Genomic DNA, 25,880 nt, shown 5'->3' on the forward strand with positions numbered 1-25,880 from the left:
TTCCTGCGGCAACACTCTCGCGCTCCGCCGCCCGCAGTCCGTCTCAGCACGCGCACGCTACTATCAGTACCTCTATATATATATGCCAAGCGTCAAGATTTCAGCGGCTCTTTCTGTTTCACACCGACCACGAGACGTCTGTTCGCGTTTAACGTTGTAGTCAACCCCTGCTTTTGGATACAAAACCGCGTTTGTTGTGCGCGAAAAGGCAGTCCGTTTTCTCAGCAATGGCGACAGCGGCGGTATCTGCCCCGAACTCCGGATCCGGTGCCGAGCTGGTCCGCGGTCAAGCTTTTGACGTCGGCCCGCGTTACAGCAACCTCTCGTACATCGGAGAGGGCGCTTACGGCATGGTTTGGTAAGACGCATTTATACTTCTAACGCGCTTCCGCATTGTTGCTCTTTGTATTGTGTTTATTGTATTTTCTGCCTCTTGTTTTTGTTCATTCAATCACTGCGCAGTGCACCACTGTTCTTTTATTTCATCTTTGACGTCTTGTTTTTCTTTGACAAACCTGTGGCTCGGTTGCTAAAGCATTGCGTTTGCCACGCAAATGTTTGGGGTTCGATTCCCAGGGACCGCACAGCGATAACAACGTATGTTAAGTTGGATAAATCGTCAGGTTAATGCGTAAATGTAGTGTAAATGAAGGGCATGCACGTATGAAACCGATGTTTTGTAGTCAACTTCTCGAGTATTTGCCCAGCGGCTTTAAATAGACAGTGACAGTAAGTTGGGCATTGCCAAGTTTAAGGAGGGTACGACTTTTGAGAATCGCTTTTTGATCGTAATTCAAGGTTGCTATTGAAAGCCATTGCATTGGTTTGCATTGCGAATTATGCGTTTTTCTTTCTGTTGCTCAGCTGGTAGACCATTGCATCAACAGTGCAAAGGTTGTGGGTTCGACTCCCATACGCACTCAAAATAAAAGGTTCTTTGAAGCTTTGTTGTGTTGTGTTTCCATAATGCTTGTGTAAACGAAAGATTAAGTGGATGATAAAATAATACACCAAATAATAAATAAATGTTACTATTAGGAACCTTTGCCTTATATGTTTAAAGAGCATTCAAGGTATACATTTTCATATCAGTACAGTTGCTTTGGATAAAAGCGTCTGGCAAATGCATACATGTACATTGTGTCATTTTAGTGTATAATGGAATTTTTATTCAGTTCAATATACAAATGAGATTCTTGTATTGTGTCTGCACTGCGCTGTTTGCAGGCGCTTGAAAGTTGCCCAATATTATAAGAATTTGGTGCATGATCTCGAAGCAGCTCCAGTGTGTAAACACAAAGATATCAGGAAGTTTAGTATTTAAGCCTGGATCAAAACAACTTAATGGAGGTGTAGGAGTATGTTGATGTAAAATTTGCGCAGTGTTTTTTCAGACATGTCAAGGTGTCTGTGCTCTCCATGCAGACATTAGTGCAGATTGGATTCCAGAGGTTAAGAACAGCTGGGAGAAACAACATATTGCCTTCCGATGCTTTTTACTGCATGTGCCCTTGAAATACTCCTGATGTTATACAATAGTGCTGTGCAATATTGAAGAAAAATGCGAGATGCAATAGTATGCTAAATAATGCTGCATTCAATGTGCGATACGGTATTTGTAAAAAATCTATAAAACCAACATATGCTTCATATTTCAGGAAAAAGAAAGCATCACAAAAACTTCTAAAAGCGGACAGCCATGTTTTACTGTTGCATAAAACAAATCAGACATTTTAACAAAGTAAACAAATAAAATAAATAAATATAATCGCTATTATGCATATCCCAACCATATGCCAGGTACTATAGTGTCCAAATCAACCTAAAACTTTCACAATACATTTTTTTAAGTATTAAAATTAAATACGTGATGTGCATACCGCGATTATTTTACGTTATTTTGGCATATTGTGCAGCACTATAAATATCCAGATATTAACATGCATAAATACAAATACAAATGTGTAGATCTTTGCCAGACCCCTAAGATTCTCTTAAAACAAAGTCAGATATAACTCGATTGCTGATGTGCTGTTTGTCAATCAATCAATTACAGAAATGCATGCACAAAAGTGTAGAAATTGTATAACAGAGAAGAATTGTTGTGGGTCAGTTTCAAGCTAGCTCTGTGTGCACAGTTGAGAGACTCCTGGCTCGAAATCGCAGTCTGATCGGCCATCTGTTCTGGTGAGAGAAGTCCGCTAGCTAAACGAATGAGCTCATTGTTGGCAGGCCTGGTTTTGCTCTTCTCGCACGGATGAATGAATGGTTCACACCCACTCCAAAAGCTACAGAGTAGAACAAGCCACCCCGGGTTTACAGTCATATGGAGGTTTAGGCCTGTAACACGTCGTGCTGAACATGCTGTAACAGTACTTAAGCCTTTATGCAGCGCTAGTTTAAACAGACGAGAGCTTTGTTGATTTTCGCTTTAAGTGAAAGGAATTTGAGCTGAAGGAAGGATGTGGTTTAATACTTTACCAATCAAAAGAGCACATTACCTTATCTTATTGGAGGAAAAATGAGTAGGACCAGCAGCATGCATGTGACTTTCAGCTTAAAGTAAAAAAAAAGTTTTTTTTTATTGTACAATATGTTTAGAAAGTTTGATCGAAATTTTACTTTCTAGGAATTTCAAAATATACATCAAAAGTCATTTAAAGGGATAGTTCGGCCAAAAATGATATTAAACCCATGATTTACTCACCCCCAAGCTGTCCGAGTTGCATATGTCCATCGTTTTTCAGACAAACACATTTTCGGATATTTTAGAAAATGTTTTAGATCTTTCAGTTGATTAAATGTAATGTTACGGGGTCCACCCATAGTCCACGACCAAAAAAAGTGCGTCCATCCTTCACAAATTAAATCCAAACGGCTCCAGGATGATAAACAAAGGTCTTCTGAGGGTAATCCGCACGGTGTTGTTGTAGAAATATCCATGTTTAAAACTTTATTAACGTAAATAACTACCTTCCGGTAGAGCCGCCATCTTAGACTCCTCTGTATTCAGGAGAGAGTATTAGCGTAGTGTACGCACTTTTCTTAGTGACGTATGACAAATTTGGAGGGCGGGGGGACAGAGCAGCAGCAGAGTAGCCTCCGTAGGCTGCGTAAGCTCTCATCCTGAATGCGGACGCGACTAAGATGGCGGCTCTACCGGAAGGTAGTTATTTTAGTTTATAAAGTTTTAAATATGGATATTTCAAATTGAACTGTTATTTGTCCCATACACAACGAGATTTAGAATAAAGTCAAATTAAAAGCAGACATAAAAAGCAAAGGAGAAAATAAATGAAGAAAAAAAACAGCATAAAATTCAATTTATACAAATGCACTGCAGATGAGGTCGAAATGTGTTGTCTATACAATTTCCTCTCGACTAAAAGTTTGCACTGCCAATTGGACATGTTGGACTTTCTAATAGATTTTGCATTCTGCATCGCACCTCTTTCACTATAGTGAAACCAATTTTGACTGACTGTTACCCTGTTGCACATCATGCAAATCGAGATATGCCGCAACCGTTGGTGGTTGTTATATAAAGTAACACGTGTCATGTAAAATAGTTTAATTTCCTCGAATACAATGCTCTATTTATTACTTTGGTCATCTAGCCTTGCCAAACCTTTAACGTAAAAGCTGAAACCAAAAACTGACGTCAAATATGCTATCAAAACACTGATCTAGGAGGCTGTTTACACTTGGCATTAACATGCGTTTTCGTCGATCGGATCACAAGTGGACGACGTTAATGCCAGGTGTAAACGGTGTTCAAAAGGTTTTGAGCTCGTCCACTTTCGACCACTTGCAACCACATCCAGAGGTAGTCGAAACCACTTTCGATCGGATCGCTTTGGAGTTGCGGAACGCAAATGTGGTTGAATGTGTTCGAACAGCCATACTGCTTCAGACCGCCTTCTCTCCGCCCATTTATCTGAGGTATTAAACACAAGTTTTACGTCTTCTTTTGACTTCTGGCGTGAACATACGGTGAACAGCTCTATTTTTAGCCTTTCATTGATAAAACTGAACGCTGAAAATTCAAAGAAAGCTCTTACATACACATGTACAAAACTCTGTGCAGCATGTTTACTAGCTAAACAAGCAGCGGACTCCGACATAATATTAGTTTGCGTCCATATAAACTCATAATTACTCCCGCTCGCGTTTGAATGACAGCAGAGAGACTCGCCCACCGTCTCATGGACCGTCCCCTCATAGTATTCAGAACAGAAGCGGTCGAAAGTGGACAAAAGAGACGGATTTAAATACCAGGTGTAAACGTAATGTGTGTCTCGTCCACTTGTGATCCGATCAATGAAAACACATCTTAATACCAAGTGTAAACAGCCCCTAGGATTGGTTATATCTACTCCACATGCATCTCTAACCTCCAAACTTTTCCAGTAACCACGGGTCACTTTTTTCCAAAAGCGTTCACCGGTACAGCGCTCAAAAGGGTGCCCTGTGATGTAACAAGTGAAGAATGTTGAATTTAGCTGTGTTAAGTAGGGAACAGCCTGGGTTTCGGTTTAAAATCCGAAAGCGAGTGAATGAGAGAGGTAGGGCACAGGGGAGGGGTTGCTAAGTGGATTTAAGACTAGAGAAATCGAAGCGTTAGCCCGTAGTCCGTTTTGTTGTTCTGTCTCAGTGAAGCGTTAATTCCAGTAACTCTTTATGTACAACAGCAATTGTGTCCATTGTACAACAGGGTGTAATTACTGGAGGTGACGTCCTCTGGGATTTAGACAGCAAGTGTAATTAGGCTGTGATACTGAGATCTACATTGTGCTTTCAGTGTTTTATGTATAAATGAATGTAGGCATAGTTCACCTATTAATAACAACTCTAATCACTCCTGTTCTTCCAAACCTGTATTCATGTCTTTGATATGTGAAACAGATTGTTTTTGTAGGACATCCTAGTTGCTCGTTTCTGTATAATTAAAGTGAACGGGGATTGGGACTGCCAGACGGGAAAAGAACGTTCAGTTTATGTTTAAAGGTGCCATAAAATGTAAAACAGTATTAACTTCGGCATAGACAAATAATAAGAGTTCTGTACATGGTACGGACATATCGTGAGCCTCAGACACAATTGTTTCCTCCTTTTGTGCATGCAAAAGACCGCTGGTAAACAGGCCAATCTCAACATAACTCACCGACTGTGACGTTAGTCAACTCATTACATTAATTACAATGTTGTTACAATGCTAAAAACAAAGTTGTGACGGCTGAGTTAGCGATTTATGCTAGTTAATGCTATATGCTAGGCTAGCGCAGTGTTTCTCAACCTTTTTGGAGTATTGGACTCCTATAATATTTGAAACCAGCCTTATGTACCCCTATTCCAGTTCTCACCCGCCATCCGCTGTTTTCTTTTCAATAACAATGATTTTCACTGTTACAAGCTATGAATGCAATTTAAGTAATTATTATTTTTTTAATGACTGGCAATTAGAATTGTGTATAGCCATTTAATTTGATTGCATTGAAACATTACACAACAACATTGTCAATTTCAGAACAATGTTCTGCTGCATCCTGTAAATTAAAACCATTTATACCACCGTTGTAATGTAAACCACCATTTACATAAAAAATCTATGAGATTAATATTTTAACAACATCCATTTGAAATGTACTTTCATTTGTGAAATTTACACTTTTAAAGGAATATTCCATTTTCTTAAAAGAAAAATCCAGATAATTTACTCACCACCATATCATCCAAAATGTTGATGTCTTTCTTTGTTCAGTTGAGAAGAAATTATGTTTTTTTGAGGAAAAAGAAGTTGTGCTTTAAAAGTGTATATTTGTTATTTTTATTGTCAAAAATGACAATCGTTTTGCTAGATAAGACCCTTATGCCTCGTTTGGGATCGTTTAGAGTCCTTTGAAACTCCGTTGAAAAAAACTGTTAAGTGTTGAGTTAAGTATTAAATGTTGGGCTCTATTAAAGTCCATTAAAATGAGAAAAATCCTGCAATGTTTTCCTCAAAAAACATAATTTCTTCTCGACTGACCAAAGAAAGACATCAACATTTTGGATGACATGGTGGTGAGTAAATTATCTGGATTTTTCTTTTAAGAAAATTGACTAATCCTTTAATACTAAAAGTTCATTCTACTGCATTAAAACACATTCTTCATATACAACCAATTCTTTGGAACAACATTCTCTTACATTCAGATGATTAATTTAATTTGGCATTAACTTTTTAACGTGCTTATTCTGAATGTTATGTTACTTGAATCTTTTGTTTAGTGTAACACTTACTCAAATAGGGCCATTTTGGATATGCTATAATCAGGGGGCGTCATGCACCAATTTTTTTCAAGGGGGCACAGTGTGCACAGCGTGCACAGCTCACAGACATTTGTGCATACACTGACAACAAACAAAATATTATAGAGCTTTCAGGTTTTTCCATGACACCTACATTTCTAACAATCTGAGCGCCCCTGCCTTCATGCAAAAACCTCCAAAATAAAAGTGTTTACTAACTTTTATATCAAATACTATTCAATCGGAATAATGACATATTGGCATCATATTTACATCTGAGACGGCATGTTTTATTTACTTTTTGTTTAATGACTTGTTTAATTGTGTCATTAATGCATTTTGCACAACATCTGCATTATCCTATGAAATTAATGTAATTTTAAATCCATAAAGTATATAAACAACGAAAATGACATGAGCTATAGCCACGTGATTGATTTTAATGTTCAATAATGATTTCAAAAAATATGTTATGAAGGTAATTTAGCACCTAAAAGATTTGCATGCGCAGGATCATATTTGTGAGAGTGTACGTGACATTGCAAGGGTAAAATAAATTTGCATGTGCAAAAACAGTTTTGTAAAGGTGTAAATCAAGTTGCAAGCGTAAGATGTTTTGCAACATTCTACTGTTAATCGTAAGTGTAATGCATGTCTTGTAAAACTGAAACTATTTACGCAAATAAGTATGAACTGTATGCATCTGACCTCAGTTTTTCCGCGCTTACACTTTTGGCGCAGTTTTTGCGCTGAAATACTGCCAAAAGCATTGAAAGTCTGCAAACAAAAGCACAGTTTCATGAACGGCAAATATGAATTAGTCGCGTAGAAACTGTCTCTCTGTGTGTAAAATAAACCAGTTGTAAAATAAACCAGTTGTAAAAAACTATTTCCTGAAATAACCCGACATCTACTTGTCCCTCTGCGCTTGAAGTTTTGTCACGATTCTTTCACTGATTTGAGTTTGCAAGCGCGGGTGGGAAGGCAGGGCTATGAAATGAGGCTCCTGATGACTCATTGTTTTCTCTTTTGCAATGCTTGCAATGCTTTTGGCAGTATTTCAGGGCAAAAACCGCGCCAAAAGTGTAAGCGCGGAAAAACTGAGGTCAGATGCATACAGTTCATACTTATTTGCGTAAAAATATGAAGTTTCAGTTTTACAAGACATGAATTACACTTACGATTAACAGTAGAGTGTTGCAAAACTTGTTTTCTTACGCTTGCAACTTGATTTACACCTTTACAAAAATTTATTTTACGCTTGCAATGTCAAGTACGTTTTTACAGATTTATCCTGCGCATGCAAATCTTTTAGGCGCTAAATTACCTTCATAATATGTTTAGATAAAATTATTAGAGGAACAGATTTTTGCATTAAATTTGATGTGAGCATGTGTGAGCATTCCGCGCCCCTGTGAACTCTGGCGAACTTTGGCGTTGTACCAAGAAGATGAATCTAGAAATCTCTACTAATTTAACGTCGAGAATTTGCATTGTTTCATATGAGAAAGAAAAAGTCATGTTGACTCTGCAGAGATGTGTTGTTGGGTTTTAATTTCCAGCAGTCTTGCGACACAGCGGTGTCATATTATTGCAGAAGTGGCTCAACGGCTCTCTGTATCGAGAGGAGGAATGTTGCAGGTTTGATTCCCAGTTTCTTTCCTCTATTAGTCTTCACATTAGAGAGCATGACCCCATCTCTGATTCAGTTAGGTGTTGAATGCCTCATGGGCACTATGGCCTTAAAGTACAAGCAAATGCTTCTTAATTGCTTTGGCTTGATGTCTAGATGTAATATCAGACAAACAACTAGTTGTGTGAAACAGTTTTGCTCATAAGTGTTGTTGTTTTTTTGCTAATTTTATTCGAAATTAGAAAGCTAATGGCATGAAATGTGCTCTTTCGATAAAAAACATCTTAATTATAAAACAATATCCTCTAATTAGAGATGCACCGATCGACCGGAATTGTCAGATTTTATGCATGGCATTCTGATTCCGAGCCGGTCCTTTTGTTGCCAGATGTGCAAGCACAGCTCCCGACCGTTAATCAACAGCTTTGTTAATTTAATGCCGTACCCGCCCAGAAACGTTATCCGTTTTACATAAAGATCCCAACGCCCGGACCACCGTACCTGTTTTGATTCCTGCCCCGTATCCACAAATGACACATTTATATATTTGAAGAGTTTCGTTGCAAAACTTTTTTTTTTCAGAAATCTCGTTTTTTGGTTGTGCATTTCAATTAATATAAATTCAACTGCAGTTGGTTTGTTTTGATTTAAACCTTCATAACTTAAAAAAATACAGCTAAGTAGCACCATAAAACAAAATAATAACATGATAACATAATAATAAAAAAATTTTGACAAAAATGTTAAAAACGGAGTTATCTCGTTTTGCAACGATACTCTTCATTTATTCCACCAGTTCATCCGCCCCTGATGCGTTTTCCAAACAACGACAAAACTCGCTGCTAGTATGATGCATAGTTGGAAAAACTAACTAGCTTGTTTTTCCTGAAAACATAACTTTGTCACACATCCGTTGTTTGAACCATGTTGTATTAACCATGTAGTGCAGTACTAATTAATCAGATCAGATTATTGCTGTAAATAACGTACATTACATCTAAAGACTCCCTTTGTTGTCGTGTTTTGTTCTCTGTTGTTTTATTTCAAGATATTTCATTAATTTGCAAGTTTCCTTGTATGTCACCCATGCCCTCCACTTCAAAATAATTTGCATACATCCGGCCTCTCACCTCCAACGGAAGTAAATTTCAGCAGTGTTCACGAAGTTCAAGGCGAAAGTTTACTGTAAGTTTACATTCTTTTGAGTGGCAGCTAATCAGCGTCAAGTGCTTGCATTTCATAATGAGGTTGCCAGTTAAGCCCAAGGGATGCCAAATAGGTGCAGAACCACTCTTTTGAAATCCCCCACCCTAATATAGCTTTCTGAGAGAGGTTTTTAGGAAGCTTCTAAGGCATTACAGACCCAACCAAAATTTTGTTGTCTACATGTCACATCACAGAACAAGGATAAATACCCCTTTCAATCATTCTATGTCACCTTTAACACCGCACAAGTTTTGTCAATCTCTTTTGTGACTTGTCGGTAACAAAAGCTAAAATGACGCCACACTTCTCTTTTGTACATCGAAGCGGGAGCTGAACCAGTAGTTTTATCCACTGATGGAGCGGCATTTACTACACAAAGCCGTATTTAACCCAGAAGATGGGCAAAATTGCATACAATATTGGAGGCGATTTTCCACGATTATGAAAGCTTTGCGATCTTCTCTGTGAAATTTGGCTCTGTGTTATAAATGCCGCTCCATCTGAATGCAGGTGATGGCAATTTACTACTAATCACCGAACCGGCTTAATGAGACACGCATGAGAATCAGATAATTGCTTGCGTGTTTTTTGCCCAGGTGTATTACACGCTAACATTAGTGACGCGCCCCTGTAGATAAGACTGCTAACTAGCGGTCAGATGTAAATTCAAAGCGAAACAACTGCCACGAATCTTGGAAAAAACTTTATTCCATTTTTGAGAATCGATACAGTATCGGCAAACAAAATATCCCGATACACATCTTTTTACACCCCTATTCAATTCCTCGGGACCACACATACTGAAAAAATGTATAGCTTGAATGCACTGTAAGTCGCTTTGGATGAAAGCATCTACGCTGTGTGTAAATGTTTAATGTAAATGTATACCATTTATCTTATTCATATCCACATTGATTTGTTGTGTCTAGACTAGTAATACATTCAGTTTGTAAGATTCAGATGTTAACCCTCAGCTCTCAGTTCATGTCTGTTGTTGCTTTATGATAAAGTGAATTCTTGATGGTTCAACAGTTGCATAATATTTTCAATAGGCAGTTATTGCCCTTTGTCTTCTTTACAAATCATAAATTTGTGCAAATGGCTGTAATAAAAGTCTATGTCAATTTATTACACCTACAAGTAGTGCAACATTCTGACAAATTGATTCATACTTGATATATTTTATTATCAATGTTTGCCAGGGAAATGAAACTGTGTAATTTAATGTAAAGACATAAGTGTTAGATATGTTCCAGATACATTGTGCTATTCTTTTCAACACTCTTCTGCTTATTAGATAATTATACTAATTTTCTGACATTGTTTGAGTTTTTTTTAAAGCTAAGATCATTAAATGTGTCACTAAGGTTTTGTTGAAGCTTATCTCTCTCTCTATGGCTGTTTGCTTTAGCTGTTTGACTCACTTGTCTTGTGTTGCCTCATTTTGAACAGCACCTCTTCATTATCGCTCAGATTACATTAATAATCACTGTAATGATGACCGTTTGTTCTCTTGAGTTTGGGTTTAGTAAATAGATTCAGTGTGTGATGAATTGTCTGTGGTGCTGTTGTTTGCACATAGCTGAAGAGTTATCGGTTTGATTTTTTTGCAAATCAAATTTTTTTGTACATTGTCATCAAAAATGGTCAAAAATGGTGCAGGCTGTCACTGAGGTGGTAGCATTTTATATGACAGTGTATAGAATTGTAACTATCAAAAATTGATTTTTTTAAGCACTTGAGGTATAATTTGCCAACTTTAAAACCTTGCTTGTTTTAAAAAAAGCACAGAGAAAATCTTATTTTTAAATAAATTCAAAGACTTCATGAAATATTTGAGTGTGCTAATTGTTAGTTTGACATGTATTTGGAGAGTTTAGAATTGGTAGAGCTTACTACAGCATAGGACACTTCAAACAGTGGTAAAATCCAAATTTGCAGTATGGTAGCATTTTACATTAAAGGGATAGTTCGGCCAAAAATGATATTAAACCCATGATTTACTCACCCCCAAGCTGTCCGAGTTGCATATGTCCATCGTTTTTCAGACAAACACATTTTCGGATATTTTAGAAAATGTTTTAGATCTTTCAGTTGATTAAATGTAATGTTACGGGGTCCAGCCATAGTCCACGACCTTCAAGTCCAAAAAAAAGTGCATCCATCCTTCACAAATTAAATCCAAACGGCTCCAGGATGATAAACAAAGGTCTTCTGAGGGTAATCCGCGCGGTGTTGTTGTAGAAATATCCATATTTAAAACTTTATTAACGAAAATAAATACCTTCCGGTAGCGCCGCCATCTTAGTCGCGTCCGCATTCAGGAGAGAGTATCAGCGTAGTGTACACACTTTTCTTAGTGACGTATGACAAATTTGGAGGGCAGGGGCACAGAGCAGCAGCAGAGTAGCCTCCGTAGGCTGCGTAAGCGCTCATCCTGAATGCGGACGCGACTAAGATGGCGGCACTACCGGAAGGCGTTTATTTTCGTTAATAAAGTTTTAAATATGGATATTTCTACAATAACACCACGCAGATTACCCTCAGAAGACCTTTGTTTATCATCCTGCAGCCTTTTGGATTTAATTTGTGAAGGATGGACGCACTTTTTTTGGACTTGAAGGTCGTGGACTATGGGTGGACCCCGTAACATTACATTTAATCAACTGAAAGATCTAAAACATTTTATAAAATATCCAAAAATGTGTTTGTCTGAAAAACGATGGATATATGCAGCTCGGACAGCTTGGGGGTGAGTAAATCATGGGTTTAATATCATTTTTGGCCGAACTATCCCTTTAAGGTTGTATTTGTTAACATATAAAATTAAAAAAAAAATACGTTTAATCATACTTCACAATTTTTAATTTACAATTAAAGATATATTCCACTTTCTTAGAAAATAAATCCCAATAATTTACTCACCCCCATATCATCCAAAATGTTGATGTCTTTCTTTATTCAGTCGAGTAGTTTTTTCAGGAAAACATTTCAGGATTTTTCTCAATTTAATAGACTTTATTGGACCTCAACAGTTGACAATTTAAATGCATCTTAACATTGCAGCTTCAAAGCACTTAAATGATCCCAAACAAGGCTTTTAGACCACAACTTCTTGTCTTGCAATAGCCACGTGAGGCGCCACAGCGACCTTACATATTACGTAAACATGTCGAAAGTAGGCTTGCCGCGATAGTTGGTGAAACAGTGATTACCGGTGCTTCAGCCTACGTCTTTCGTCGTTTTGATATTTTCGTGTATTTAAATTAGGGCTGGGATAAACGATTATTTTTTAAACGATTAATCTAGCGATTCTTTTTTCGATGCATCGATTAATCTAACGATTCATTTTATCAGTCCGATTTGACTTCGATTCGATTATCGATTATCTCCCCATTAATTAACTAATAGCAATTTATACATGTTGATTTACATATCTGAATGTAAACATTTCAATATATGTTGATTGCTCTTGAAATTTCAAAATAAAAAAAGACTATACAAGTGCAAAATAATGCATTCTTAGTCAGAGGTAGCATTTCATAAAGCGTTTGCAGCTCATTCTGTGCTGTTTGCAGCTCATTCTGTGCTGTTTAGTAACAGTATAAAAATCTCAAGTTCAAATGACTTTATTTTGCATGCATTTATGAGCAAAACCTCTTCAATGTGCCTTTTAATGGTCACACAGTGTAATTTTTATAACTTGATTTGTTTAATCCACATTGTTTTCGTGCTGTTCGTCCATGTAATGACAGATATAAACACAATTAAACTTAAGAAGCACATACATTATTAAATCTCTTTCTCTTAAGTTTATCAAGATAGATGAGGACTCATTTACTGCTGTACAGAGAGTGAATGAAAACGCAGTCTTCTGGCAACAGTGTGTTTTTACATATTTCATTGCTTTTTGTTAAATTGCTCTGTTTAAAACACACTTGGCATCACATTCATGATTTTATGGTAAAATGACACTCTTTCGCGTCAATCCACGAGCATTTAAACCATAAACAAAGCACTTTCACTTTAAATGAGCTTGAGCAGCGCAGCAGAACCCACGCAGAAACGATTGCAGCACTGTTGCTACAGAGCCGCGAGCTCGCGCTGCTCATGCGGCAGGGTGCATGCTTGTTAACATGGGCGCTAAAAAAACATGCGCCGCTTACGCACTGCTCACACTTGCTGTGAAGCCGGTGTGGACTGGAGCCACTCGCGTTGCTACTACTCTACGGCACCGTCTTTTTGGGTCTGACGAATCGACGTGCATATTTTGCGTCAACGTCTTTTTTGTGTCAACGTCGTCGATTATGTCGACGCGTTGTCCCAGCCCTAATTTAAATCATTTAGTTTCGTTACAAAGCAAACACTTACAACTGAATGTGTCTGCTGCCTGAATTCAGCGGAGCTGAACGCGCGTCACGTCACAGAGCAGCAGGTGTCAGATTTAATTTATTCTTATCAGAGTCTGCGAGACGAGCTGACTGACCAGACAGTCGCGTGCTTACTCGTTTTTGTTATAATATACATATATGATGAGATCGTTTTGTTGTTGTGTTTTTCATCAAGAAAATAATAAACCCATCATTCAAGCAGCGCTTTATGGAGAAGTAGCCGATTGCTCTGCTTGGGACTGGCGGGTTCTGTGAGAATTACCTGCACACACTGACTCGAGCACTTAATTAAACCAGCTGTTGCACTCGCATTGCACGCAAATTAATACGTGATTTAACGCAGCTTACGCAAGTACTGCATTTAAACAGTTGCGTAATTCAAAAGTGAAAGTAAAATGTGCACGTCTGCATGCACATTTATAAGCCCCTCCCACCCGGTGATACCGGATCACCGGGTTTGTGACGCGCTGATTAACCGGTGGGAAAATTCTGTCACCGCGGCAACCCTAGTCGAAAGGTTACGTGTCAAATGTGAAAAGCACATTTGCGGACCATTTAAACAAAAAAATTAGACAAAGACATTAATTAGTATTTTTCCACATACAACAACATCGGAACGGCCCTCTTTCTCCACACTTTTGAACACTGGAGCGGTAGTTTTGCATACATTATACATGAAGTTGCGCTGGTGCATCACCCGGCTAGTGCAATTACTAGATAAAATTGAATTAGCGTAAGTTATTTCAAGCTACAATTTACTCCTCACTAGTCAAGAAATGTATACATTATAATTTATACATTTTGTACATTGTAAGATTAATAAATGCTGTAGAAGTATTGTTCATTGTTAGTTCATTTGGCTAATGCATTAACTACTGTTAACAAATACAACCTTATTGTAATGTATTCAACTTTTAATACTGATTCAGTTAAATTACAGTATTAAAGTTATATTTTACAGTTTGTTATACATTGTCAGAAAAAAGTACACAACTATACCTTTTTTGTTGCTGGGGTGGTACCCCAAGGTCCATTTTTTTACCTTTACAGGTATATAAGCATAATACAATGTTGTACCTTTTGAGGTACATAACTGTTCCTTAAAGCAACACTATGTAGTTTCCATGTAAAAATGACTTACAGCTCCCCCATGTGGTTGAAAAGCGCAACAGTGCCTGGTATCAGACACACTTCTGCAGGCAGGGGGAGGGGCGGGGCTGTGTTTCCTACCCTCCACCTCGACTTTCAGAGTGTGCTTGTAGCAGCTAGGAGGCTGCTCAGGTTGCAGCAACAGTACAATTTGTCCAGTTAAAAGTTGTTCTATCACTGAAATAATTTTAGAGACATTATTTAAAGGTAACAAAACTACATAGTGTTGCTTTAAGTATCTATTGTGTACCTTTTAAAGGGACAGTTAACTGTTTTGTTCCCCTAAAATGTAACTGGTACAAAATTGTTCCTTATGGTACACAATTGCTCCTTAGGGTATAATATTGTACCCCATAAGGTACATCATTTAAATGTGTTGTATACCCATAAAGGTACATATAACTGTATGTTCTTTTGTACGCCTCCATATGCATGTGCACATACACGTAAATCAGTCAATAAATATACACAAGCTCTCACATGCCTGCGCAAACACACTTGTGGCTACTGTCTGGGTTTTGCCTCCATGCCAAATTCTGCCACAGTGCTAGTCTCCATGGCAACGCTTCTGCCAAGGATGTCAATCCATCGTCACGCGAACCAGCCGCACTGAGAGGAGTGTCAGAGAGAGCAGAAAAAGAAAATCAGACTGCCTGTTTTATTTTTTTGCTTTTAATTGTTGTGGACTTTGTCAAGGCATGCCAGAAAAGAGCTGAAAGTGGGTGAAAAATAACACTGCTTTAGTCTTGAAATATAAGTACTAGAAATGCTTGTTGGGAATTGGGATTGACAGGCTTGATGGTTAAGGAAAGAAATTTGGCAAGCATCACTATTACTACTGGTCATAGGTTAAAGTCCCCAAGAAATCAAAATTAAATTTTTTATATATATTATATATGAAATCAAAATTGAATATATATTCAATTTATATATATATAACAATAAATATAAATAAATAAATATAAATAAATAAATAAATAAATAAATATAAATATAAATATAAATATAAATATAAATATAAATATAAATATAAATAAATATAAATAAAAATACATAAATAAATATAAATATAAATATAAATATAAATATAAATATAAATATATATATATATATAAATAAAAAATTCAATTTTGATTTCATGGGGACTTTAACCTTTAACCTATATTTTAGTATGAATATGCCTTAAATATGTGCTCCAAAACATAATACGATAAAACCATTTAAAACTTTCAGTCTGACACGTCTCTCAATTCAGATCAATAATTTTTATGACATCATTCATGATAAGTAAATATATAAAGGGGAGGAGCAGCCCATTATGCCCTTACCATATTTCCTGTTTTGTGGAAATTATGTCAGTGCATGCCATCAAACAAAGCTGTGCATTTTAAGACACTTAAGTGGGTCTTTAAGGATTGAACAAACTTTCAACTTCATTTAGGAGCCATCACCTGAATGGTTCTTTGAAGAACCAAAAATGGTTCTCGTATGGCATCACTGAACCTTTGTAGCACTTTTATTTTATATAGTTAAGTTCTTTTGTAAATTCTTTAGTAATGAGCCATGTCAAACACCCTAGCAACAGCTTAACAACATTATAAAAAACACTTAAGATCCACCCACAGCACCGCAGCACACAAAATCTTGTTTGTGAAATTAATGATCTATCTGTAAGAACATTTTGATCTCCTCCTTCAGTCTCCAAAGTATGGTGAAGGCGTTCAGTCTAGTTAACGTCCTGATGATTTTCTGGTTTGTTGAATGTGAAAAGCTTCTTACTGACACAGCTGTAAATGTGGAGGCTTTCTGGATTCAGAACAGAAAGAAAAGGATTAGCCCCACTTGTGGTGTCTCAACCTCATTTAGAGAAGTCTAAGATGCTTCCGCCCTCAAAAAGTTGAATTTTTTAGGTTTGTTTAGACTTGGAGGAACCTTGCACAGGGTGATATTGATAAATGCTCACGTAAAGCACACACATAATACATAAAAATGTTTCTGGACACATGTCACTGAAAAATAAATAACAAATTTATGGTTAAAAAACATTATTTTCCAAATACTGTACATTTTTGTAGCTCCAGATTTCACTACCCTGATTGGCCAGCTTATCTTTACATTGTGATTGGTCTAAATACCTTTAATACTTAAAGGAAATGTGACGCTACTTACCATGTTTGAAAGATTTGCGCTAACTTACAGGCTGTGAGTCCAAGTGGGAGGAATTATGATAATGTCGCTCGTCTACATAACCAATCACAGGAAGTAAACTGTTGCCTACAATCCGTGTGTTGGTTGTAGTCCAAGAAAAGAGATTAATGTTGGAGACAATAACTCGCGTCATCGTTAACTTTGGGGTTTGTACCTTTTGCGTATCGTTAACATGTACTAATACATACTTATACACCAAAGGAAATGTAAAATCGTGAATCGGACCATTGGTGCTCTTTAAGTTTTATTTTATTGTGAAATTTAGTTGGCAGGTACTCCCATTGTGTTTTCTTTAATGATTGTGATACAGGTTGGTTGTGCAATATCCAGTTTCATTGTGCTTTATGCAAATTCATTGTGCTTGCACAATGACAATTGGAAAAAGTTCTGGATCCTTCTTTGAGATTTTTTTAATTTAGGGCTGCATAACAACTAATCGCTAAAAGTTTTATTTTTTTATTAAACTTTTAGTTATTCTTAAATTTTTATTTTTATTGCTACATAGAATGTATCTGTTCTCAGTTTTATGATACAATGTACTGTTGTGGAATGGTCACATGATAAATAAATAAAATATATATTTTGTAAGTATTAAGATTTTTAACATTTTATTATTTAATTTGTAACTCACGAATCCCCTGCAATTACCACCAGTTGTTCCCTGATGTATACTGACAGTGGCCCCAAATGGCGCACTTCATATGTGGACTTTCGGTCTTGTGACCTTAAAGGTGCAGTGTGTAAATTTTAACAGCAACTAGTGGTGAGGTTGCTAATTGCAACCAACTGCTCAGTCCACTGCTCACCCCTCGCTTTTGAAACGTGCAGAGAAACTACGGTAGCAGTCATCCGAAAAACATGTCATGGTCTGAGACAACTTAGTAAAAAAAGTTTGTCTGTTAAAGGCATTCCATGCAGTTTGATGTTTTTGTCAAACAGCGACCCCTAGAGTCACTGGGGAAAACTTGCAACTGTCGTAATTTCGCACGCCCACTCTGTACGTACCTGTTAGGATAGTGTTGGGCGTGAGATGGACTTCGAAGATAATGACCAGGGAATGTTTCACAGTTTCATACAAATATTAGGCTACTGCATGTCTACTAAACTACAGATGATGGTAATAGGATAATATGAAGTTTATGCCAAGTGTAGAGTAGGCATATAATAATAAAAGTAGCCTACCGCGTTTGCTGGCTTATTACGTTTTTACAAGATTGCAGCTTAATCACAAGTAAACAGTCTATAGTCTAACGTTATGTCTACTGTATAATTTCATTTGTTTTTTAATTGTAATGTAAACATTACAAAATGTATTGACAAAGTTAATTGTATACGTTGCATTATTTCATAACATTGGCCGTTATTCGTTGGCCATAAGCAATCGAAATTAGACAAATGACTACGTACACATCACAACACAACACTTGAGTTTAGATGGCCAAAAAAAACATGTAAGAGAAACGAGTGTTTGTTAGCAAGTCTGCTAAATGCTCTTATGATCGTAAGCTAGCTAGACCCTTGTTGAAGTTATTTTACTGGTCTAACATCAACACTGGATGAATGAACAGCTTAGTAAAAAAATACACACTACAAGCAAGCGCAACCACATACAACATAGACCGCAAACAAATTTACAAATAAAAGATTTACTTACTTGTCCATCAACAAGATCGCCAGATCAGCATCCCTTTTGCATCCAGGGCTGTCTATTAGCTCACGCCAACGAGTAAAAACCTGACCGCGTGGGACTCTTGTCCGGTTCCTAACTCGGTCAGATTCTCTTTTTCGCTTTCTACTCTCTTCCGAACGGATTTTCTTAGCTGTTTCCCTCATCGAGCATCACGTCTCAAATGCGCGCGTGCAGTTGTTGTTACAGGCTTGTTGTTACAGGCTTGTTTGACTTCGTGCAGCGCTGCAGGAACCAACAGCCGGATGACGTCAAAGTGCCGTCTCGGATCATTCTCGCGGTACTTTTACGTCATCCGACTGCCGGTTCTTGCAGCGCTGCACGAAGTCGAACAAGCCTAACGTGTGTGACGTCGTTGCCGTAAAGCAAGTCGTGATTCTCGCGAGATTTGTCAGGGGCGGTTCTCTCAAGCTTGCATTGCTGGTTTTGGTAGCGGCGTCCTTCCCGAGCTTCAACAGGGGGATGATTCGCCATACTATGACTTCGTTTACCATCGAAATGACTTTGAAGCTGTTATATTAAGGTAAAATAACTGCATAGTGTGTCTTTAAGGGCTTCTGTAGAAACATGGTGGCACAAATGGCGACTTCCACGTAAAGGGACCACTATGTATGTAGATAAAAAACTAGAGCTGCAACTATCGACTATTTTTTCAACCGATTAATCTATCGATTATTTTTTCGATTAATCGAATAGTCTAATGATTTTTTTATACATATAATTCCCCAACAAATAATAAATGTAACATCTGCCATTAACGCCAACATTTTATTTAAGCATTTTCTTAATTAAACAAACACACAAACCAAAATTTTCAACATGAAAAATAAAGTGGCAGTGCCACTTTAAAAGAGGCATTAGTTACCTTAAACAATAAAATAGGCATATATTAATATTTTAAACATTAGTTTATGATTGGTACATGCATTAACTCAGCATTAGTTCAGACTGAAGTAAAAATAAGTTCATTGTGATTCATGAACCCTTATATAAAATGTAATGGTTATATTATTACTGTTAATATTATTACTATTAGTAGTACTGCATTCTCATTTAACTTTAACATTTAACTTTTCTTAAGTTCCGGGTAAAAAACAAGTTCAGTTAGTATGATCTTCTAATATTTTATAAACAGCGTTTACGCCGCTGTTAATTTTAAATAAACGGATGTCAGGAATACCTTACAAGACGAGCTTCTGTAATATCTGCGCACATATTCGCAAAAAAGACGTTCATTGGGAACTCCGCACTGCCAGCTGGCTTTCAGTGCACGCGGGCACATGCCTATCAGTTCTCAATGTGACAGTAACTTATTATTTCATAACTTCTTAATATAAAAACATGTCCTGCTCTTTATTTACTGTTTCAACATACTGCCCAGAAGCGATGCAATGTCACGTCTGTCAGGCGTCTCGCAGCTCGTATTAAACGAAGATGTAAACGCAGCTGTATTAAGCACAATATGTATTGATTCTATTGTTTATAGAGTAAGTATAAAAACTTACTGTAATAGTTCAAATTCTTACGCTGACGTCTCGTCATTTTGAGGTCGGAGAGCCCCAGGTTTTCTTCTTTTAAGATGATCATACACAGGTGTTGCGCTGCTGTGGTATGCCATTTCAGTTTTACACAGTATGTGTTTTATTTGGTCTCTGCTTAAAGTATTCCCACACTTTTGATCGCGTTCTGTCTGTTTGGTATAACACTTGTATCACCCGGTCGGAGCTGAAGCCGCCTTCATTTCAAAATGTAAACAGTGCGACGCATCGACGTATTTCCGGCAACTCGACGTAATTACGTAATCGACGTAATCGACTACGTCGACGCATCGTTCCAGCACTATAAAAAACGTCTCATTTTGAGGTAATAAAAACATAACGGTTCATTATAAAAAGGTCTTTATACACCCCTGATAATATAGTTTTGTATTTTGCATTTCTGTCCAGAGATCCTTCTAAAATTTACACACTGCACCTTTAAACTGCACGTGCTCGCTTAGTCTACGAGTCCGTAGGGTGTCCCATCCATCATTTTTATGCTTCGAAGTGAGCTCATCAGCACCCCCTTTGCACCCTTGATGCGGTCTTCAGCGAAGCCCGCATGGATGCAGGCCCCACACACTTTACCAACCCAGAAGTCCTTGCAAAAGAGCAATCAGATAACAGATCACACCACTTCTTTCTTCCTATTTCCGGTGTGACGCTTGAGTCTGTCTCAAAATATGACTCTGGTGAGCCCTCGTGGACTTGCGTCAAGGATTCCTAAGGTCTGCAACTACATGATGTCATCTAAGTGTGGAATCTGAGGAAGTCCACAAGTCCAGAGTTTGCCATTTGGGACAGGGCCAATTTGTGATGTTGCACCAAGGCTTCATTCTTTTCATGCAATATTTTTTTGGTAAATTTTTTAAGTAAAACATAAAAGACATGTTCCTGAAAGGTTTAGTGGGGTTAACTCCAATCATACATCATTTAAAGAATTACTTTGCCATTGTGCTAACCAAGAGCCATAGTCATTATTTTAAAATAAAGGGGTCATGTAAGACACCTAAACACACTTATTTTGTGAAGAGCACATCCCTTTAAACGGAAACCCTGTTGTGATCTTTACATTTGTTCATCTTCAGTTCCAGAATCCATTGGGTACCGTTCTAAGATTCACAGTTTGCATGCAGATCCGACTTATTTATAGACATCCTTATTATTTGGTTGCTTGATGGTACACCATCATCTCGCTCGCTTGCTCTCTCCCTCTCCCCTTCCCTTTTTTCTTGTAGACCAAGGGTATCTGGCATTGTGACAGCTTTGTGTAAATTCACTACGAATGTTCTGCTTGTCTCCACCCCCTCCCCACCTTCACATTACCATGGCAACGGCCTGTTGCATAACTCTAACCGCAAAGTCTCGCCTGTCCGTCTCCGTGGAAACCATGCCTCTCTCTTTTTCTCTGTTCTGTGCTGTCTTGCGGTATCCCTCTATCTTTACCTCTTTCTCTCACTGTCTATACACGCTTCTGTCCCTTAAAGCGTGTGTGCGCAATGCAGGAGCTGTAGCCATGAGTTCAGTCCGGTTCCAGTGCAGAACGGTTTTGCAGTCGTGAACCCAATGGTGTGAAACTGCTATCAAAACAAATCTAATGTGTTTGGTGATGAAGCACATCATCAGAGCCGTGGCCTAGATTAGAAAACACGCTTCAGACATGTTGAGCTTTGGTGTTTATGTTGGAGACGCGGGTTCATAAGTCTTTTAAGGAAGTCACGTCATGCAACACACTGTCGGCAGGGACTGTCGCAAAGATCAGGCGAGTCTATACAAAGTCTATACTTTTTGTTTTCACACCACAAGTGACTTTAGCTGTGTCCCAATTCGAAGGCTGGGTCCTTCAAAGTATGTGTCCACAAAAGCAAGGATTCGCTCTTTGTACGTTACAGCCTCCGAAGTCCGCAAAGAAAACTGAAATGAGAAGGTCTAGCCTTCGGAGGATCCATACGTTTCATCATCTGCTGTACGTGTCCACTGCGCCTGCCAGCTGGACACAGCGGAGATGTTTCTGACTTGTTTAAATGAATATGAAACCAGAAAAATATTTTATTTTAGAAAATATGATACTTTGATGTAGATTAAGGCACGCAATGGATCTCTGGATAGCCTAGGCTGTGAAGGATCCATTCGTTCGATCCTTTACAGTCCGCAGAAAGGAGGATGCATACTGAGGTCGCGTTGTAGGCAGCCTTCGAATTGGGACAACCTTACTGACTTTGTCGCATTGCTGTGACGCAATTCGTCTTACTGTGCGTTCACACCAGAATCAGAAGAGGTGGCAAAAACGCACTATTCACACGTAGTTGGACGCTTGAACATTTTGAGTTTACTCGCATGAAATTCTAGTCATTTGAGACATTCACGTGTACATTCGCATCATGGGAGGAGCTTATATGGCTCAAATTTATTGAACTTACCAGATTGTTCAACCTCCTCAGTCCTCACTCACTTTCTTCCAAACAAGATCCTTTTAATTCCTGTAGAAGTACGAAGATGTACTGTGTAGCTGTGATGATGATAATTGTCCGCCATTTGTTGTTTTGTTTTCCTGCCTCCACTCACTTCCTGTAATCACGTCACTGCTAGAGCAAGCTCCTGATTGGTTAACGCAGGCGCGAAAATTAGTTCAGATTTTTCAACTTGCGCGGCGGATCACTCATCAACGCTTAATTCGCACTTAGTGTGTCGCGCATTCCGCACCACAGGATGCCTATTCGCATCTTTGCATTGATTTAACATGTAAATCAGTCGCGCTCGCCGCCTGTTCCGCGTCTGGTGTGAACGCACCCTTAGAATGCAGCCTTCGGAGGTCACAGCCTCCGAATTGGGACACAGCTCTAGTCTAGGCGTTCCTAATTCTGTTTGTCCTAGTAAGGATTCTAAACAAATAAGTAGCCCTCCTTTCAGTAACTGCTGAAAGACGAATGACGTGAACTTCATTGCTTTACTCCCATTGGCAGTCGCTCCTGAAAGTCTCTCCTCATTTGCATAAAGTGGAACTTTTCTTTTCGATAATTCCACTTCCTGTCGGCAACAGTCACTGTAGCTTTTGTCGCCGAAAGTCACCAAGCTTCCACTGATATGAACAAGATCGCATCACTTTGCCATTAGTGGTCGGTGGTGGTGTGCACGCAGCTTAACAGTCCGTTATGAAAATTATGCATGGTTTACCACAGTTGAAACCAAAAACCACTAGTTAACTATAGTACCATAGTGAGTACAAAATAAAAATTATTTTGCTACTAAAATTAACCTTATGGTTAAACTATGGTTACTGTATAGTAAAACTAAGTTGTTTTTTTTAATGGTAATCAATACACCAACAAACCATGGTTACTAAAAGCATGGTTAATTATTTTAAGGGGTGTGTCTGCAGCCTGCAGCCGTCCTGATGCAAATTATGGTTTGGCATTGATATTATATTTGTAAAAGTCTTTGCATTTATGTCTAAAGAGTCACAAAGACCAAACATGAAGAAACCGCTAAAGGTTTGGCACCTCTGTTTGTCCAGTTTTGTATTTTAGTAAAACCACTGTTTTTAAAGGAATAGTTCACCCCAAAATAAATTTTTTGTCATTATTTACTCCCCCTCGTGTTGTTACAAGCATGTATACATTTCTTTGTTCTGATGAACACGAAGGAAGATATTTTGAGAAATGTTTGTAACCAAACCCTATTGACATCCATAGTAGGATAAAAGAATACTATGGAAGTCAATGGGGTTTCTGATTGTTTTGGTTACAAACATTATATCTTTATAATATCTTTTTTCATGTTCATCAGAACAAAGACATTTATACAGGTTTGTAACAACATGAGGATGAGTACTTAAATTATTTTTGAGTGAACTATCCCTTTAACACTTTTTTGTTTTTATTTAACACTTTAACACTCTGTACTCCTATTAACTTTGAAAGCTCAAGCATTGGTTTACGACCTAATGTACAAATTGTCACCTGGCATGTTTAAACTTGAGACAAACCCTACAAAATTTGGCTTTGGCAAAATGGAAACTGAGCCAAAGTACTTTAATTGCATTTACTTTATTTGTAACCAGACTAAAGAAGCTTGAACTGACAGTCTGTTATTTTATCTCCTCCTTTTGCTTCTCTCCAGCTCGGCGTACAATCGGGACAATAAAGTGCGAGTGGCCATAAAGAAGATCAGCCCGTTCGAACACCAGACGTACTGTCAACGGACGCTCCGTGAGATTAAAATCCTGCTCCGCTTCAAACATGAGAACATCATCGGCATCAACGACATCATCCGCGCCCCCACCATCGACCAAATGAAAGATGTGTATCCTTTTATTCCAGCCAAAAAAGCTTCCAGATACACACACACTGTGGGTTTGATGCATTAGCGTTCATGTTTTTAAAGCAAGCGCGCTGTACATGCCAAGCTAATGCATCTTTAGCATGATGTAATGATAATGATGTCATCAGCCTCTCGTGTCAATAGACCTTCAGGCCTCATAATAAGATTTCACTCAATCAGTAGGAAATGGATCACTAAATTGGGTTTGAGCGTTTCTGAAAAAGGTTTTCTGTGTTTTAAATGTTCATGTTAAAACCCTGGCTCAGACACACATTGCTCTCGTTTCCTGTCGCGTAGGCAGATATGGTGCAAATTTCTATAGTAAAGAGTTAATTTTAGGTCAGGAATCAATAGTCGGTGGGCGTGTGGAGAGTATGAGTAGTTTTGCATGATCTAAGTACTGTATTGCTTTAGTCGCTTCATGCTGCTAAATAAGCTGATGTATGGGATAGTTCATGCAAAAATGACAATTGTGTCATCATTTACACACCCTCATGTTGTTACAAACCTGTATGAGTTTCATCATAACACTGGACCGTTAAGTTATTTGAGTTCTTAAAATTGCAGAGTCATTTTTTTCCCGTTTTAAAATGAATTTGGTCTTGCATATTGGTTAACTCCAAACTTGAAAGAAACCGACTGCAACTGTTATTTAAAAATATCAGATGGGTAATTTCAGGCTGCATCTAAAGAAGTGTAGGATGAAAGTGAGAGTGTGGATAATGTGGAAATGTGATTTTTGAAGTATTTGAGTATAGAGGTAGGAGGTAACAGACTAGCTCTTTCAAGAGCCCTAAAGGGCTTCAGAAGATTCGAAGATAAAACGTAATGTGGGTTTCTTAAAATATCTGATGCTGAAATCTCCACTGTAAGCGAGTGTACTTCAACTAGGTTATGTCAGAACGCTTTCCGCTTTTCTGAAAGCTTTGTTTAACCTTAACGCTGCCACAACACAGCTATATCGTACAGGACCTGATGGAGACAGACTTGTACAAGCTGTTAAAGACGCAGCATTTGAGCAATGACCACATCTGTTACTTCTTGTACCAGATCTTGCGCGGTCTGAAGTACATACACTCGGCGAATGTTCTCCACCGAGACCTGAAACCTTCAAACCTGTTGCTCAACACTACCTGTGACCTCAAGGTAAGGCAGACGTTCACCTTAAAACTGCAATTGTGTTGTCATTACTACATTTATGAACCACAATGTCATTTTTGGGCACATCATTCATCCGATTTGTCCGAAACTACTCTATTATTAGTTTTGTTACACTTTGACAATATGATATAAATCATCTAATATTACTAAACTAATAGTTTTTTATCCTATTTTTTAGATCTGTGATTTTGGGCTTGCCCGGGTGGCTGATCCAGACCACGACCACACTGGGTTCCTGACGGAGTACGTAGCCACACGTTGGTATCGAGCACCAGAGATTATGCTCAATTCAAAGG

At 38.0% G+C, this 25,880-nt stretch overlaps 1 protein-coding gene across 2 annotated transcripts in view; it reads left to right on the top strand.

The window, feature by feature from the left end:
* Positions 1 to 25,880, top strand: part of mapk1 (mitogen-activated protein kinase 1) — a 43,395-nt gene continuing 17,515 nt past the window's right edge. The window contains exons 1-4 of one of the 2 annotated variants that reach the window (XM_065250907.2): positions 1 to 358; positions 24,223 to 24,405; positions 25,380 to 25,569; positions 25,763 to 25,879. In XM_065250907.2, the coding sequence (XP_065106979.1) occupies positions 228 to 358; positions 24,223 to 24,405; positions 25,380 to 25,569; positions 25,763 to 25,879 (621 nt within the window). In that variant the 5' untranslated portion in view covers positions 1 to 227. The remainder of the gene's footprint in view (positions 359 to 24,222; positions 24,406 to 25,379; positions 25,570 to 25,762; position 25,880) is intronic. The other variant, XM_065250906.2, reaches the window with a different exon arrangement.

The sequence above is a fragment of the Paramisgurnus dabryanus genome, chromosome 5 (genome assembly GCF_030506205.2).
Source record: "Paramisgurnus dabryanus chromosome 5, PD_genome_1.1, whole genome shotgun sequence".
Classification (NCBI taxonomy): domain Eukaryota; kingdom Metazoa; phylum Chordata; class Actinopteri; order Cypriniformes; family Cobitidae; genus Paramisgurnus; species Paramisgurnus dabryanus.